The sequence below is a fragment of the Rana temporaria genome, chromosome 9, assembly GCF_905171775.1.
Source record: "Rana temporaria chromosome 9, aRanTem1.1, whole genome shotgun sequence".
Taxonomy (NCBI): Eukaryota; Metazoa; Chordata; class Amphibia; order Anura; family Ranidae; genus Rana; species Rana temporaria.
This window is the reverse complement of record NC_053497.1, coordinates 102,236,014-102,253,958: the sequence shown is the minus strand read 5'-3', so window position 1 is coordinate 102,253,958 and position 17,945 is coordinate 102,236,014. Positions and strand designations below refer to the sequence as shown.

General features: G+C 41.9%; 1 protein-coding gene across 1 annotated transcript in view; it reads left to right on the top strand.

Moving 5' to 3' along the window:
* The window catches only part of ABCB7 (ATP binding cassette subfamily B member 7), a 119,404-nt gene that overhangs the window by 34,712 nt on the left and 66,747 nt on the right, over nt 1-17,945 (top strand). The window contains exon 4 of the mRNA XM_040323989.1: nt 488-607. Coding sequence (XP_040179923.1) covers nt 488-607 — 120 coding nt within the window. The remainder of the gene's footprint in view (nt 1-487; nt 608-17,945) is intronic.

Sequence of the window (17,945 nt, the reverse complement as noted above, 5' to 3'; positions counted from 1 at the left end):
TCGCAAAAAGTGGCCTGGTTTTTGACCAGCAAAATGGTATGCGGCTTAAGTGGTTAACTCAAAGTATCTAATATTGGTCCCATTGTATATAGAAAGCCACCCTCTCTCATTCACTCCTGAGATGGCCTAAGGACTATGAGTTTTTTCCTTTGCATAGAGCAGTGCACATGACTGCAACTAAATGCACTGCCTGTTCCCAACAAGTGTAAGTGAGGAGGAAAAGGAGACGTTCAGAAGCTCAAGCAGGATGTTACCGGGAGGCAAAAAAAATTGATTACAGGGCCAGTAAGTAGTGGTTGTGTATTGATGATAATTTTTGAAGAATAAGGATATCGTTTAGCGTCGCTTTAATAAAGGTGCATTGTTGCTCAGTTTAGGGGGGGGGGGGGGTATATATGCAACTGAAATGCATTTTACTTAATGCAAATATGACCCAATTAGTACAGACTCACTTTATTATTATTATTATTTTTTTGTCTTCCAACAGCTGAAGGAGGTGGATTCAAGGAAAATCTTAAAAGCTATGTTTTCTTATGTGTGGCCCAAAGACCGGCCTGATTTACGAGCAAGAGTTGCTATATCCCTTGGGCTTTTAGCTGGTGCAAAGGTAAGTGATCCTACGGCCTTTATCCAGAAAACCATTAATCATGTCCATTGGGAGGCTGAAATAAGTGCCTGCATGTGGGAGGAATGACCCCATAGGTCACTTTTTTTATCCATATCAGTGGCACAACAGTTTGGAAATATTGGAAATCATAGGATTAATACTCTAGTGCTCTGCTTCCTCTTGTACAAAATGTAATCTAAACCGGAGACAAGGAGCCATTGGCAGCAACATGTTTAACCCATTGGTGGTCATTTTTAAACAAGCATTTTCTTTTACACAGCACTTGATGTTCTAATTTCTTCAGACACAACAGCAGACCTTTGGAATTTTCAGATCCCATATGTTTGTGACAGCTTATTATTTATTTGAGACTGCCATTTTAAAGGTGCTAAAATATCAATAAAATATTGAGGTACTGAAAATTACCTGGGAAAGGCTCTCTTCCTTTTCTGTTTCATTGATTCAGTTGCTTTTTTTGTTGAATAGGATGTAGTTTGTGTGTATATAAAGCAGAACTTTACCCATAACAATTTGATAACCATTAATGTTATTTTTACAAAAGAACATAATTTCCTTAATTATGCTACCCACTTAGTTTGTGCTGTGAATTGCCTCCAGCTTTTCACCTATTTTCTCCAGTTGTAGGCTGTCATTTTATTGAAGCCCAAATCATTCCCTTCCTTATTGGAAACTCTCCCCCCTCACCTTTTTGATCTCAAAAACTATATGTCACTTTTGTGACCCGTTTTCAGCAGACAGCGGGCTTATGTCAGAGAGCCATTCCAGGCTCGGGAAAGATCGCGACCATATGGTCGGGATGTGCCCACATGCCTGGACCAGCACCCAACCCAGGCTTACTAAGAGCCTGAGCTGCCCACTCCTGCCCCCTCCACAGCACAGCACTCCAGTGAGTGCCCATGGGGGGGGGGGGGGCAGTGCAGAGAGACCGTAACTGACAGTCACAAGCTCTCTGCTCATGGAGCTGAAAGAACTGAGCGATTGGTGGTGGTTGATAGCTCAGTTATCATTGTCTCCGAACACAATAGCTCTGCTGGATTCATTTTCTTTTCTGCAACTCATGGTTTTCAAAACTGGTTGGGCCAGTGTTGTGGGGAAAAGGCCTTTGTCCTCAACATGGGGTTAAAGTGCTAGGGAGAGTCACATCCCACCCCCGACTCCGTTGGAGGCTGTTGGCTTGTCTCCCTCACACCTCATGGCCCTGACAGGCTACATACCCGGACAAGGATCTGGTATGGATTTGGGGAGGGGGGGCCCTCATGCCACTCTTCTATTGTTTTACATTCTGCGGTCGGTGGGGAATCCCGCCAATATCAGATGAGTTATGGTTGTGAAGGACACGGCAGGCGCCGGCTACTTGACAACCAGCTGACATTTCATACATTCTGTAAATATTATATGCACGGGCCACTACTTATTTAACTCCTGCATTTTTTTTTTTTATGAATTGACTCTAATGCTGTTTTGTGCAGTATTTGCGGAGCGTTTTTGCTTTTTGAGGTAAATATTGTGTAAAGAGATGGTGAATTGGCATTTTCAGTATTGCATATAGGGGTGCACCAAATGGAAATTTTGATACCGAAAATGACGGATGCACTAGGCCGAAAACCAATACCGAAAATTACAGTTTTTAATAAATATTTATATTTTTTTATATACAATTGTATTATATTTGACTTTTTAATTGGACTTCTCAATTTAAATTAATATGAATTTATTGTTGGTCATTATTGGCACCTTTAGTGCAAGAAAAATGCAGTCTGCAGTCTCTAACCATCTCTTGTATCAGGCCCACAGTCTCCAACCATCTCTTGTATCATGTCCTCAGTCTCTAACCATCTCTTGTATCAGGTCTTCAATCTCTTACTTAAACACACTGCTAATAGTATTAGCAAAATTTCCATTTGGTGCGCCTCCATTCGAGCAGACATGTAACAGGAGACGGTCAGAGACTTCAGACATGATACAAGAGATCAATGCAGCCTCACCAGTGTCCATCTAATGCAGCTTCACCAGTGCCTGTCAGATGCAGTAGCCTGCCTGTGCCCATCAGATGCAGCCTCACCTGTGCCTGTCATGCAGCCTCGACATTGCCCATCAGATGCAGCAGCCTGCCTGTGCCCATCATGCAGCCTCGCCTGTGCCCATCATGCAGCCTCACCAGTGCCTGTGCCCATCATGCAGCCTCACCAGTGCCTGTGCCCATCGTGCAGCCTCACCAGTGCCTGTGCCCATCAGATTCAGCAACCTGCCTGTGTCCAAAACAGAGCGGCGATCTCCACGTGTACCGGAGCTGGATTTGAATTGCCCGGGGTGCAGTAACAATGTCCCGCCTCTTGTGATCATCTTGCACTGATTCAATGTCCCGCTATTGGATCAGTGTGCCGTCTATCACAGGAGGTGGGACATTGTTACCATGGCCCGGACAATTCATCTAACTGACACAGGGAGATCGCCGCTCTGCAATGAGAGGAGGAAGAGGGAGGGGAGGACAGGGCCCTGACCAGGATAACACTCTGCAATGGATGGCACCCTGCAGCGCGGTCACAGTTACTGCGTGCACGCGCCATTATCTGCGCAATTATAATTTTTTTTTCTTTCAGCAGCATGCCGAAAACACAATTTTCCGCAGTGTTTTTTTTTTTTCATTTGCCAAAAATTTCAGTGCATATACTGTAATATTTGGGGGAACTGTGTCATGTGGCCCAAATAGCGCAGGATATGCTTTTGTGAATTGCCCACTCTCATCGTGTACAACTAAATTTCAACCAACTGAGAGGAGATCCCGACTTCAACAGCTGCCTCTTACCACTCTGACTTAAGAAGCATAGCTGACCACATAGCAGCTCTTGACAGAAATGCCTATGTTCTCTTCTTGGCAGAAACATCCCAAGGGTACACAAGGCACGCCAAGCTGACGTACCATATGTCCAAGGCCTAGACCTTGGCTGGGTCATCATAGCAATGTCTGTCTGGGTAATGTCAGGTGGTCTTCCGCAGTTTCTTCTTTCAAGACATGTCCTGGTCACTACTTGTTTTGAACAGTTCCCACATCACTACAATGTAAAAAAAAAGACTTTGCAGTAAAGGCCTGCAACAGTTCTTCACCCATGGCGATAACAAGGCCCTTTTCTGTGATGATAATATTGGCACCACAGTGTTCGATGTACCAAATAAAGACTGTGGCAACCGCTCAGTGGCACCACTACCATTTTGTGCCTTAAGAAAGAAACTACTAAATAATGTTCAGCATGCAGAAGCACAATTTACTTCTTTACAATGCACCCTGAACAGACAAAAATGGCAACCACCCCAATTTGTAAATGGCTTATGCAGCAAGGAGCACATGGAAGGGCAACGCATGTCAAGAAACAACAAACAGAAATTCCCAGTTCACTTGTGAGGCAGCCTGCAACAAACCAAATTACCTTGTCCAAAAGTTCACATTAAAACAGGCGGTTTGACAACCCTGAACAGAAAACCTGAGATGAAAAAACACCTTGTTGACTTGTGTGAGAGATCATGGGGAGCCTGTACCACCCCTCAAGGAAGGAGAGGAATCCTGGTACCATTCTCGCAAGCCAGGTTAGATCAGGGTGGTCTTTGAATCAAGTGCTTGATATGAAGGTGTTTTGCTCAACAATATCCTTTTCACATGGCCTAATCTGAACAACAACCCTATATACATTTTTCTCTGCTTAAGTGGCTTACATTCAGCAAATGTTACACTGTTTCATCATTCGAGAAGAAAATGGTAGCTTCCTCAGATTCTGATGGTATCGCAACAATGATGAACCTATCACACTTCACAATATGTCTACATTTGAGCTGGGTTACTCTTGAGTCTGATAAAAAAAATCTGAGCTAATACCATTACAGTCAACACCTTGTCGAAGACAAGGTTGAGTTCTCACCATTTTGATATGCTTTTCAAAGTGGCTTTCTGCCGTATAAGCTGTTGCACGACTTATACATGTTGCTCATTAATTTGCAACCAATACTGAAGACCATTAGACCCCTTTCACATTGAAGTGTTTTACAGCGTTTTAGCGTTAAAAATAGCGCTATTAAAACGCTCTCCATGCATCTCAATGGACCCTTTCACACGGAGTCCTGCAAGCAGCATCTTTGGATCAGCTTTTGGGCACTGAAAAAAACGCTCTAAAACGCCCCTCTCCATTGAAATTAATTGAAAACGCTGTAAAAACGCCTTACCCTTTTACACTGAGGCACTGCAAAAGGTCTTAGCGGTGCTTTACCAGCACATTGGGATTGCAGATGAGGCTTCGCTCGAAAAACGCTCCAGTGTGCAAGGGGCCTAAATAGTGTTATGGATTGCACATCTGTAAAGGGCCTCTCACCATGTAGGAAATTTTACAAGCGGAAAATGTCATAATTCGATGTGTTCAACATGAAGCGTGGTCACAGGAAAATGCTAACATATCAAAGGGACTCAACCTTTCTAAGGATAATGATTGAACACGACAAGCTACTTGGAGTTGGAGGTCACATGGGGAAGTTTAATCAGAAACACAATCCCCTTTATTATTGTAGATCTACATTACATCACATCACTGCATTGCTGGTTCGACATCACCACAAGCAAGTTAAGCACCAAGGACATGACTTTACAGAAGGAGCAGTAAGGTCTGCAGGGTTTTGGATTGTTGGGATAAAAAGAGGCATATCCCCCAATTCTTCACATATGTGTCAATTATCCTAAATGGCAAAGAAGGCACAAAAAACAGCAAATTGCAGAGCTGACAGATTAAGCACAGGACCGCCCTTATGTCCGTAGGCGACAGTGAAAACGGGTTCAGCACCTTACCAATTACTTCTGGAGTCATTGGAAGGAGGAGTACCTTTTTCAAACTTTATAGTATGTTAATGTTTGCATTATTCCATGCACTCCCCCTTTCTTCTTTTTCATGTGTACATGGCATAAAGTCTTCACAGAATGTTTGGACTTTATTATTAATTGTTTAAAACCTTGAAATCCTAGATTTCAATGGAAAGTATCATTGTTTTTTTGCCTTAAATAATTTTGTCTTCCTCACTTCGTAGTTAGAAGATGCTCTGTATTGCTAGTCTCCCCATCTTTTCAGTGCGTCTTTAGTATCTGTTCTGAATAATTGCTGGAGCTGCACACCAACACATAGCAGCACCCCAGTCTCAAATCTAGAATTGCATTTTGTAAGTAGCTTGAAGAGCATGCTTATGACACTCCCAGTAGCACTGAAGCCCTGATCATTTTATTTAGTGATACATTGAGCACAGATAGACGAATTAAGACATAGTGCTGTGTCCCGTACCTTGCTTGCACTAGCCTACCACGTGATGATTTCAGGGTATTTGGGTGTGATTCCCCACACATTTTTTTTCATGCCTGTATCAGTGCAGGGGCCATTGAAAATCATATTGCACTGCCCTTTGCTGTTGTGCAAAGCTAACACATTACAGATTGTGTACAGGTCGAGTGAGATTATGTAGCTGCCTCAGGCAGCACAGTGCTTGGCTGCTTCTTACCAGACATTCATAACATTTTAATCATTTTCAACACCACTTCTAAATGATCTCACCTCGTTTAAGCACACTGGCAAAGAACCTGCTTTAAGATGGGCAACAGAATTTCAGACCACAAAATACCAAAACATTTGCTGTGAGTTAAAAACAAATTGCTGTGATTCTTTTATATGCAAGTATGGGTATACTGCAAGTCGGCTAGATCAGATTTGTGACATGCCTTGTTTAAAAGCCCTCCAGCCTGGTTTCTTGAATTTAAATCCCCACAGATTTCCCCTTTTCCACTTATATGCAACTGTAATATATGACATTTCATGCAGAGAATGTAGCAGGAAGGTTCATGCGGACAGAGGAATTAATTTTCATTGCAGGATAGGGGCAAATCCAGGAATCCCACCTCAAGGATTAGGTCTTTGTCCCTAGTGCCCCCCCACCCACAAACAAAAACATTATTTTCAGCCAGGTGGAATGTTTTAAGATGATGGATTAAAACAAAAATATGTTATTTAACATATTATTTTTTTTTAATGAGTTGTTAATCTGAATTTCTGTAATGATTCTGCTTTGAATTTTCGCTGATTTGGTTGAATGAACTTTTAAAAAGCTTTCTCTGTTGGACGCATGAAGTTTGAATAAACTTGTTTGAAGTTTGAATAAACTTGTTTGAAGTTTGAATAAACTTGTTCTTCACGAATCTGTAGGGGGGGAAAAAAAAAAAAATACAAGTGAAACTTAACAATCTAAAAGATATGAAAATTAGGTAAAGTTCTCCTTTTAACTGTGCTAGCTGCTTATGCAAAAAATATTTTACCTACAAAGTGTTATATAAAAACGTAATAATAAATAATAATGTGTTTTTTAACATGTTCACAGTCCCTATGGTATTTTAACTGCATCTTCCAGCCTCTAGATGTCACTGTTGGGAAGGCATGGTGTAAGATAAAATATATACATGATCCCTGACCAACAATTACATGACATTATTTACATATATTTAGGTTTTATAAGTGTATCTGTAGATATGCTAAATATATTTGAACTTTTCCTACAAGTTGATCTAATCTTTTACTGTTATGAATTTAATGTAATCTCACTATGTAGTCCATATACCCAGCTTATATTTGTAAGTAAGGTTATGCATTAGTGCTTTTCTTGGATGAAAACCTTTTAGAGGGACATGAAGGAATATCTTGCAGAAGGGGAAAACCATTTTTTTTTTAATATTTATGCTGAGAATAGGTTAACATTTTGAAACATTGTATTCAAATATAAATAATCAGTAAGTAGCGTTGAGTGCACTATAAGCTGGCCTGCAGAAGGCCCAGTATGAAGTGCATAAAGACATTAAAATACATCTAAAAACAATGGAAATCTGCACAAGGGTTTTCAGTACCTTGACGTAAGAGATTTTAACCTCTAAAACAGATGTTAAGTCTCCTGGAGACTGTCACATTACAGTTTGAGGGATATAGGGGTCCTTAAGTACCTGATACACAAAGATGATGATCTACTTAAAGCGAAGTTCTGGACAATTTTTTTTTCTTTTTATTGATTCTAGCATTATCACTAATTAAATACACTAACGATTGTACAAAGTTCATTATGTATTTATTAAAAATATTAATTTCTTACTAATATATTCTCCCTCCTGTTGTGGCGATTGCCATCATGATTGTGGGCATGTGAAGCCCAATCGATATCTCTTCCTGGTTTGCTTTAGAGAGGTGCATGCTGGGTAACCAGCATGCACCTCTCGATCTTACGCATGTGTTATTCGCCGGCGGCTGTAGTGCCGATTGTTGCTAAAGCTGCCATAACAGGCCATGACGGAGTAAGGTCCCGCCCCGTTGTCATGGAAACATAGATGAACACATCTCGGCGCTGTGATCCGCCCTTAATTGTGTCATTTCCTGTCAAGAAATAATTGATTTTTGATCACAATACTGCCCACAGACTCCTGAGAAATTGCGCATCATTTCCCAGGAGCACAGGGGAGGGAGGAAGTGACAAAGAGCTCCGCGGACCAGGAAGTGGCAGATTAGGAGCCACCACTTAGCAACAGGACGATTCTGGTAAGAAAAAAATATATAAAAATCTTATGGGTATAGTCTGTGGCTGTAATAGCTGCATGGTGATGTATACATAAGTTGGGTGGTAGGAAAAGAAAGGGGTATTAAGGGTTAAAAAGGAAGGCAGCCATCCAGAACTCTGCAAGAAATGTGAGGGGGGAAAAAACAGGCAGGGTGCAGACCTGAGTGTAGTATTAAAATGATGATTTTAATAGGATATGATTAAAAACACTTACTAGATTATAAAAGATGCATGCTTGTCAAAGTAAAGTGCAGTCCTGGCATTCCACGTGGTTCTGCAGGTCCCACTGTTCTGGGTAGCTAGAAAGGATTGTGCAGCAGGCTGGAATGGATCAGTGATTCTCCAGGAACCAGGAAGCTCCACGCTGACCCGGAAGTGACGTCACCGGCATCTGTTTGGACCAAGGCAGGGCTGGAATCTTGTCAATCAGGACAGCAGTGGTGAAGGCTATGCGATCGGAGCTGGCTGCGCCTTCTAATGGCCTTTTATTTTTGTGATAAAGGTTTTACATGAATTAAAACTGATGAAAGCTGACCCCTGCCAGTGTTAAAAGGTTTATCTCATCCCTGTAAACTGATACATCTGGAAGAGTGCTTACTGGCCAGATCACCAGATGAAAATAGAATGCCTAGAAAAGAAAATTAATGAATCACATCTAAGAATTTATAAGCTGCAATATAATGTTTGCTTTTGGGTTTAATGCTGCTTTAAACCCTTTGCTAAAGTTCTCACAATACAACAAAGCCTGATAATGGGCTCATTGATCCTCAAAGATAAGGTTGTATTTATCCCCCATCGTCAAGCTAGCGATAACATACGAAGGACATCACTTCTATTACATGCAGCTCAGAAAAGGAGTATACCAGCCTTCATTATTTGACAAACAAAAAATGCATTTTATTCAGTTTCATTGGCCTTCGCTATTCTGAAATGCTGGGGCTTCGACCATAACTTTTTAAAATGGGTTTGGGCTTTCTTCTCTGATGCACAAGCGTACCTGAAATCCTCTGGGTACAAATCTGACTGTTCTCTTATAGAAATAGGCACTAGACAAGGTTTCCTCCTATCCCCCTTGTTCAATTTGGTTACTGAACCACTTGACCACTTATTTTTAACTAACCCAAACATCAACGGAATTGAAATTGCAGGACAGCATCATAAACTCAGCCTATTTGCCGATTGATGTCGTCCTATTTATAACATTCCCACACGCCTCTACCCCACTTTACTTTATTTACACAAATTACAGGTTTAGAAGAGAATACATTTGAAGTCAAAAGCCCTTAACCCATCCCTCCAGCAACAGGATCTCCTCTCTTTTTGTAGTCTTCCTTTTCCTTCACCTGGACATAACATCGCCCATCATATCTTAAATATAACTTAACCAAAGTCTATAGCCCCATACACACTATCAGTTTTCCTGCAGGTTTTTGTCTTCAGGTTTACCAAAACCATCTAATATGAGGTCAAGCCTTAAGAGTTTCAATTCGTATGCAATCAGGCAGGCCCTTGCACTACATGGTTTTGGTAAACCTGAAGACAAAAACCTACAGGAAAACCGATAGTGTGTATGGGGCTTTTGACACTCTTTACCAAGTGAATTACCCCCTGATACTCACTCAATTAACTTCTCTAATGACACACTGGGCCCCTAACTGTCAAGATGACTTTATTAGCCAACGTTCTATATCTCTTTTGAGTTTTCCCAGACTCTGGTCCAGTTTACTATCTAAAAATACTACGGAGCCAAGTTGTTTACTACAACTGGGGGCAGCTAAACCAAGGCTCACTAAATCTGTCCATCCATGGTTTGAAATTCAGCCGATTCAGCAGGGACTTCTTATCCATCTATGGGCTAGCTGGTTGTACAAAAGTCGATCCATCAATCAATTCATGTAAAACCACCCTGACGTTTTCTTCCAAACGATCAGTGCCACTGGCTATAGGCGGCAACACTAATTATTAAATACTGCCAGCGGAGAAGGCTCCCCACCCGCAGAACACAATAATGCTGCGAGAAGGATTTTCCCATCAGTGTGTTGATGGGGGATTCGCCACAATTTTCTTTTCTTTCAAACCCGCTGGTTTATCAAAAAAAATGTATACTGCATGACTGTAATGCTTTGCGTCTATCTATTAAGGTTCTTGCGGTAAAACCAAGGAAGCTTAGACTTCTGTAGTGTATCCATGCTTTACTAAATAGGAAAAATCTGCACATACAACTGTAGGATGCACAATACAACACAATTCATAGCTTACAAAATATATATGCCTACAAATACAAGCATGTGCAATATGTTCGCATTAAATTAACTAAACAGTTACTCAACTTAGTGTTTAAGATGTAATGTCCTTCATGGTTCCTTGCTCAGTGTCCAACTCAAAAGTTCTCCAGCTTTCGACAGCCATGTGTTTCTCTTCGTCCTTCTTCCAAACACATCTCTCCTCTTTCTTTCAAAAGCTTCCCAAACGCCTCCCACCCATTTCCTGCATACACCAAACCTCCTGCAAAGAACTTCCTGTCTCAGTTATTTACATATCAATGGGGGGAAGGCCCCTGTAAACATATGCTCTTATTAAACCTAACTCTATATTATTGCAATAAAGTCACTATACAAATGGTCTGTCTAAGATGACACTATTCTGACTTGGAGTACATGGGGACATGGGACTCGCTAACTTTGAAAAATATTACCACACCCCACAAATGGCACAATTAACAAAACTTAATGTCACCTGGGAGACACTGATTTGGTTAGTACTCAAAGCAGTGTACTGTGATCCTCCACCCATCAAAAACATTCTTTGGTTAACATAAACAGAATAGAAAAATATCATTAACCCCATCACCCTACACTTGCTGGCCCTCTGGGATCATTTTAAACCAACTGCCAGATTACTGTCCCTGCACTTTCCCCTGCTTTCATCTTTGTGAAACCCCTCATGTTATCCAGGCTATATATCTTCCACCTCCTTTGCAGGCTGGTCTGCACTAAACCTGACTGGACTATATCAACTAGTGGACCCAAATGGTAATACACATTTCTGTGCACGACAGGAGACCTACAACCTCCTGAGCTTGGTAGTCTTCAAATACTTACAAGTCAAGCATTTTTACACCAACATTACTCAAACCCCTTACATCCAGCTTTTCTTCTTTGAACACAAATATATTAAGGACCTCCATTCTGCTAGCTATGATTTATTCAACCATGTTTGACAAATATCTTCCCCACTCTCATTCTATACTAACAAATGGACCACTGACCTTTGTATCACTTCAAAGAACAAGGACTGGAATGAAATCTGGGTTACTACTTAATCCTGTTCCTAAAATATGGCAGCCCTGGAAACAAATTAGAAAGTACTATATTGATGGTACCTAGTCACAACTAGACTAGCTAAAATTGTTCCCAAGTACATTCCTTCTTCTTCTTTTTTTTTTTTTTTTTTTTTTTTTTTAAGGGCTGCAAAGGCGTAGGCATCCATTGCCATACATGGTGGACCAACCCAATAGTTAAATACTTCTGGTCTAGCATCTTTGCCCCAAACTTGTGCATAGCGCTTCTCAATTATACATCCTCCTGACCTCAGAAAAGCACAATTTCCATTTATGTTACAAGTCACAACAGCAGCAGTAAGCTATAGCTAAAGCCTGGAAATCTGCTAAACTTTTCCTTACCGAAACCAAGAACACAATCGCTGAAGCCGTAATACATGAAAAACAATCAAGATCATCATACATGAAAGGATTTCTATATATGCTAAGGTAAGGCAACTATGGATTGACAAGTGCCTACAACCTGATCTCTCTTTTAGATAATTCCATTAACCAACTACGATCAGCATCTGCAGAAACCAAACATTAAAATGTGCCCCCAAGAACCCCTTTTCACCCTCCCCTGCCTACTCAATCATCTATTTACCCTCCCTCCTACTCCTATTGTTTGGGTACAAGCACAAGTGTTGCTTAATTGTAAATATTTTAAATTTAATGTTAAATGCAGCAGACTGCAACAATGAAAAGATTGATATGGATAGCTATATGTAGAAACGCAGGCATGATAGGGTGTAGTATGAACAGTGAGGAGACTTCAAGAGCAGCTACTGCAGACAGTGAAGGAAGAGCTGCCAGAGAACAATGCTTAGATGGTTGATAAGGAGCCTCAAGAGTGTAGTGTTGACAGTGAGGGGCAGTGTAGACATTGGGGAAGAGAGGTTATCAGAGAACAAAGTGAGAATTGGGTGGGGGAAGATGCTAGAAAACATGATGCAAGCGGCAGGGAGAGAGATACTAAAAATGTTACTACAGATAGTGTTGAGAGCTCATCCAAATGACACTAGGGATAGAGATGTGTCAAAGTAGTGATGTTGGCACTGCTGAGGGAACAATGTGGGGTGAGGTTCTGGATGCCCAGCAAGTATTTTTCTTTGCTCTAATACGTTTTTTCTTTTTAACAAGATTCTGTTGCTGCTGCAGAGCCACTGTTACTCATTTTGACATTCTTGGGTCGGTTACACGCCGACTCTTCCCTGGGGAACCGTACCTGTACCTCACCAGAAAGAAGATGTGGAGCAAGCCTGTAATGTTGTCCTCTTTACATTGGACTCATTTTCATTAAGTGCTCACCTAGGCACATGGTGCAGGGTATTGAGTTAGCCACAGGTCCAGGGTTGTAGTACACCTGCCAGTGGAACCCTGTCTAAAGACTTCTTGGGTAGTATGCCTACCAAAAGGGCGAAAATTGCTGGATGGGGCTATATCTCAAACATCCTTCAGCGCTGACTGGTTGAACCACAGGTCTGACTGCTGTGGTAAGTCAGGACTATACCTATCTGGGAGCCTGGGTGTTTTGCGCTCCACACAGATGGAATGCACCACTGCATTTGCACATAGAGATGGGCTCGGGTGTGTTTGGGATCCCACCTGGCCTATCCCACACAGCTAATCACAGGCAGTGAGACCTTTCCTGATCTGTGCAGCTGCGGATCGGGAAATGTCCCACTGCCTGTGATTAGCGGTGTGCAGTATGCTTCCTGGCGGTATTGGGCAGGTGGGAACCCCAAACGCGCATGAGCCCATTCCTACCAGACAGGTGCATGCACACGCCTTCTTTGGAAATTTGCATTCGGACCCAATGCAGTGATTCTCTGACCTCTCTTGTGCTCTTTACTGCCCACAAAAGCTTAACCCTTTCTACCCTTAACCCTCTTTCATGCAACTATCAAGAGAGGAATTTTATGCCACTAGGTTTGAATTGATGGGAAATGTTTGCCCTACTAGAGATCCATTGTTCTCTTCCCCTTGACTCCATCTCTGATCTTTTGCTGGTTGCTTCCTGGTTAGTTCAGTTTGCAGACATATCTCCCAAAATTAAAGATACTATTTCTTCCCTTATTAACGCAGTCGGCCTAACCCAAAGGCCACTCACTAGCCTGGGTTCCCTAAATATGCCATGGTCTGCTAAAACCATCTCTGTACACATGCTTTCACAGCCTGTTATGTACAGCGACCGGCCTCCTCCTGAGAAAATATTTGCTCCTCTCAAACATTTTGCTCAGCAATATCCTATTTAACAGTTCCTGTTTAGAATATTTTAGTATTCAAGACCCTGTGGATATAAAACGTTAGAAGACCTTTTCCAAAATCTGGTTCGCCCCTGTGACTCTTGCTAGGCAGCCTGTTATTACTATGTCGGTCTACCAGACTCTGGTCCAAGAAAAAGGCTTGGAACCATGCATCGATACTTACTGATCCCTCTGTTCTCCAACAACTTCAGCTCTTGCCTGTGGCCCTGTGCTATTGTGTCAATGGGCTAGTAGATACACTTCATAAAGACTGGGTCTCCTTTTTGGACATATTAGGAGGATCCTTTTGGCTTAATTGTTGGACTGAAGAACTTGTGTTTGTCTCCTGCAGATGCCCATTAAAGGATATATCCCTTTTTAGTAAATCCTTGGACTCCTGTATCTAGGAAGTCACTGAAGGGGGGGGGGGGTCCCCTTGTATTCCTGAAAAATGCAAAAAACTCCAGCAGGTAAAGATTTTTTTCCCCAAGAGTCCTTCAGGATAGCACCTTTTGAGAGACCAGGATCCACCCCATGTTTTAAAGGGCAAGCCTCACCGCTGGCTTCTCAGTTCTGGTGTTTCTTTTGACAGGGAGACACTGCAGGAAACCATGACTGTTTGCGAGATTTAGATACTTGGACATTTGTACACTTTGCACAGGGAGATGGCTTGTGGTGGCCTATCCCAGCAGATGGGGCCCAGCCCGACTCTCTGCAGCAAATTCGTGCTTGTTTATTTCAACACTCAGCCTCCCCTCTGATGGGTGGGGGAAGCTCTGGGTATCCGCTACCACTTTAGTGCCCAGTAGGGTAAGTACTGAAGCAGGAGAAGGCTTCCCTGCGGTGTTCAGAGCTTCTATAGCCGGAACCCCTGAGTTCCGGTCACGGAGAGCAGGTAACATCTTTTCCGGGAGGGGCCAAACTTCCCCCAGGTGCTTTGCTTCTTGTGATTGCGGAGCTCAGTGATAGCGGGTCAGGTGTGGGCTGGTGTTGGGGTCTCTGGAGGCACAGTGGTGGTAATTTTGGAACTCTGTTGGTGAGTTGCCTCTACCTCTTCAAGCTGGCCATGCCAGCATGTCGGAAGTAGGGAGCTCAGGTGCCGCAAGCACCAGCAAATTCTTGGTCGAAGGAGCCTGTAGAGAAGTGACTCTTACCTGGTTTCTTCCCAGTTGCTCCTTTTTTGGTGTTTTTTTTTTCTACCTAGTTTCTTACCAGTTTTCCCCTTGGTGGTCAGATGTGGGGACTGGATGCTTGGAGTTCTGGGGGTGGGATCTTCTGAGCGCTGTGGTGGTTGGTGACAATCAATTTGTTTAATATGGATTCCCTGTGTTGTATTTTTTTTTTTTTTGCAGTGGAAAGCCCCAGGAAAGCTTAAGCCTCCTCGTTTATGGGATCAAAAGGAAATGCCCACGGTCTAAGGACTTTTGTAGCCTTAGTTAAACAGGTATTATCTAGCACTTTGCAGTCCCTTCGATCCCTTTTTAACCCAGTATTCAGCTTCAGTAGTCTCCATCTAGTAAGCAGTGCTTAATGCCGAATCTGGCAGTTGCCCCATCTACTAGCTCTGGGAGCCTTCCAGAACCTAGGGAGGAGATGGCAGAGGATAAGTAGGGGTGTCTAGTCACTGTCTCCCAGGCAGTGTTGGAGGGAGGACTAGAAGGAGAGGTTAGGGGACTCTTTGGAGACTTAGGAGACCTTTTGGAAAGCACACCTTTTGGCAACATACATAGGACAGATGACTGTCCATTAGCATTCCCTTGCTGGATCCTTGGCCTGTATGAAATTGAAAGCCCTGTAAAGCCAGAAACTCTTGCATTGTTCCATTGGTTCAGTCATTCACCATAGTGGAGAATGATCTGTAAGAAGAACTGTAGAACTGTTTGCCTATAAATTAATGTCTCAAAAACCCTAGCACCCACTGTATGGCCAGACACTCCCTTTCCACAATAGAATATAGAATGCCAACATCCGAGGCATCTATCCATCTATCTGTGCAAGAAATTGTTGACTGAAATTGTGAGTGTTTAACCACAGACCCTTATATAGTGCTGCATTTAGCTCCTGAAAGGCTATCTGACTGTTATTGCATTTCACCATAATGGACTTGCTCTCTTTCGTGAGATTAGTAAGTAAAGCTGTTAAACTAGCAAATTTAGACACCACTCCAGTCGTATCATACAATCTTACAAGGCTCTAATGATTTTTTTTATATGGGTGGGGCCAACTTTTCATTAATTTATTAATATTCCTTAGGAATTTTGTACCCCCCCAACCAGTATAGTAGCCCGGATACTGGGCTTCTTCCAGGCCTATTGGGCATTTTTGGATTTACTTTTTAACAGCCTTTCAAATGCTGTGAATCTCAGTCAAAACTAAACACAACATTATCATTCAGATATGAAGACTCGTTTGCTTTGCAGGACTTTAGAATGTGATCCATCATATCTTTTGGAATGGGGTTGGAGCTCAATGTAAGCCAAAAATGAGGACCATGTAATGGACCAGCCCATCTGGTGCTGAAAAAAGCTTTTTCATTGCCCTGGCTTTTGGGGAACCTTCCCACTACTCTTTAGTAAGATCTATAGTGGTAATGTATCTGCCGGGACCCAACCTTTCCATCAACTTGTTCATGTGGCATATTTGGATATTTCATTTTGTTTCCTGAATTCATTTTAGAACCTTGTAGCCATTTGGCTTAGGGATGAGCACCATGCTCCTTGACCACTTGCTTATAGGCTCCTCTATGACCCCAAGGCTTAATTTTTAATTTTTTTTGTACTTACTCTGAAATGGATTTTCCCTGAATTTTAAGGTCTTAACTTTACACTAAAGTAAGACAATGTCAGGGTAGGTTGTTTGGCCAAGTAATTCTATAAACGTCTCTCTGCAAGAAATCTCTTATTTTCTGAATATGAGTATCAGACAGCATTTCAGACACCCCAACCTCTGTTATGCCTGTTGCTGGTTATAATTTAGGGATGCTTTCTGCTCAAAGAGCCCCATGATCTTTCCGGAGTTTTATTATTCAAGTTTGACCAAAAACAAATTTTGTACATTTTGCAATGTAAAAATCGGTTGCCTCTAAGTTTCACACATCTTATTCAGAAAAGGCTATGCATTCTTTGTTCTGTGAATGGAGGAGATGTGGATGAATGTCACTATCTCTGGTACCACATATGTGTATGTTAATTGTTGTTTGTACTCATAGTAGGGCTCAGAAACAATGGTGAGCATGTTGTATTTTTTTTTTCCTGCCTAAAACACACTGACCTTCTACCCAAAATATGCTGACCATGACCTTTGACCCTAACACTAACCCTGGCAAACCTTTTATCTTATTTTTCTCTTATTTTTCTCCTTTATATTCATTTTTTTTCTCAGTTGTTTGTATATATCTTCCTCTCCTACAAGAAGAATAAAATGCAATGCATCTTCCTCTTCATTTAGAAGGCTCACAGAGACTAACCACTGTGGTAGCCAATCGGATGTTATCACAGCAATCAGGTTACCCTATTGTTAATACAAGACTTGGGGTTCTTGGTGAGAGCGTGTTTCCAGCACAAATAAAGATTCACATATATGTGGCCCCATGGATAAAGATCCACTTCCATGAGGCCACATATATGCTTACAGTAGGTGGGAAGGGGTTAATAGTCCACACATTTGTTATAAACACAGTCCATGATAGAATTATAGTGTCTTCAATATAAAAAAATGGAGACCATCCACTGTGCAGAGTAAAGGAAAGGTGCCACTTATCCGCCATCCTGTATGCACTCATCAGACAGTCAGCCACGTATAAATGTAGCAAACGCAGCATATGTTGTGAATAATCAACTCCACAGGAGCACTCATCTGAGATTCACCCAATCTTCACCAGGGGAGACTCCAGCCAGCTGAAATTACTAAGATGGCCATCGTCTTAGTAAGTGCAGCTGAGTTTTATGATTTTATAGTACTGATTCTTTTTATTGGGATCCCAGCTTTAGAATCTGTGTATTTTTATGCTGCGATTCATCACTTTAATAAATACTACACTATATAGTATATTCTCTTACTCCACACAGTGAGCTTTTTCTTATACAGTCCCCCCTCTGGCTAGCGTGTCACCTGGTGAAGATTGGGTGAATCTCTGAGT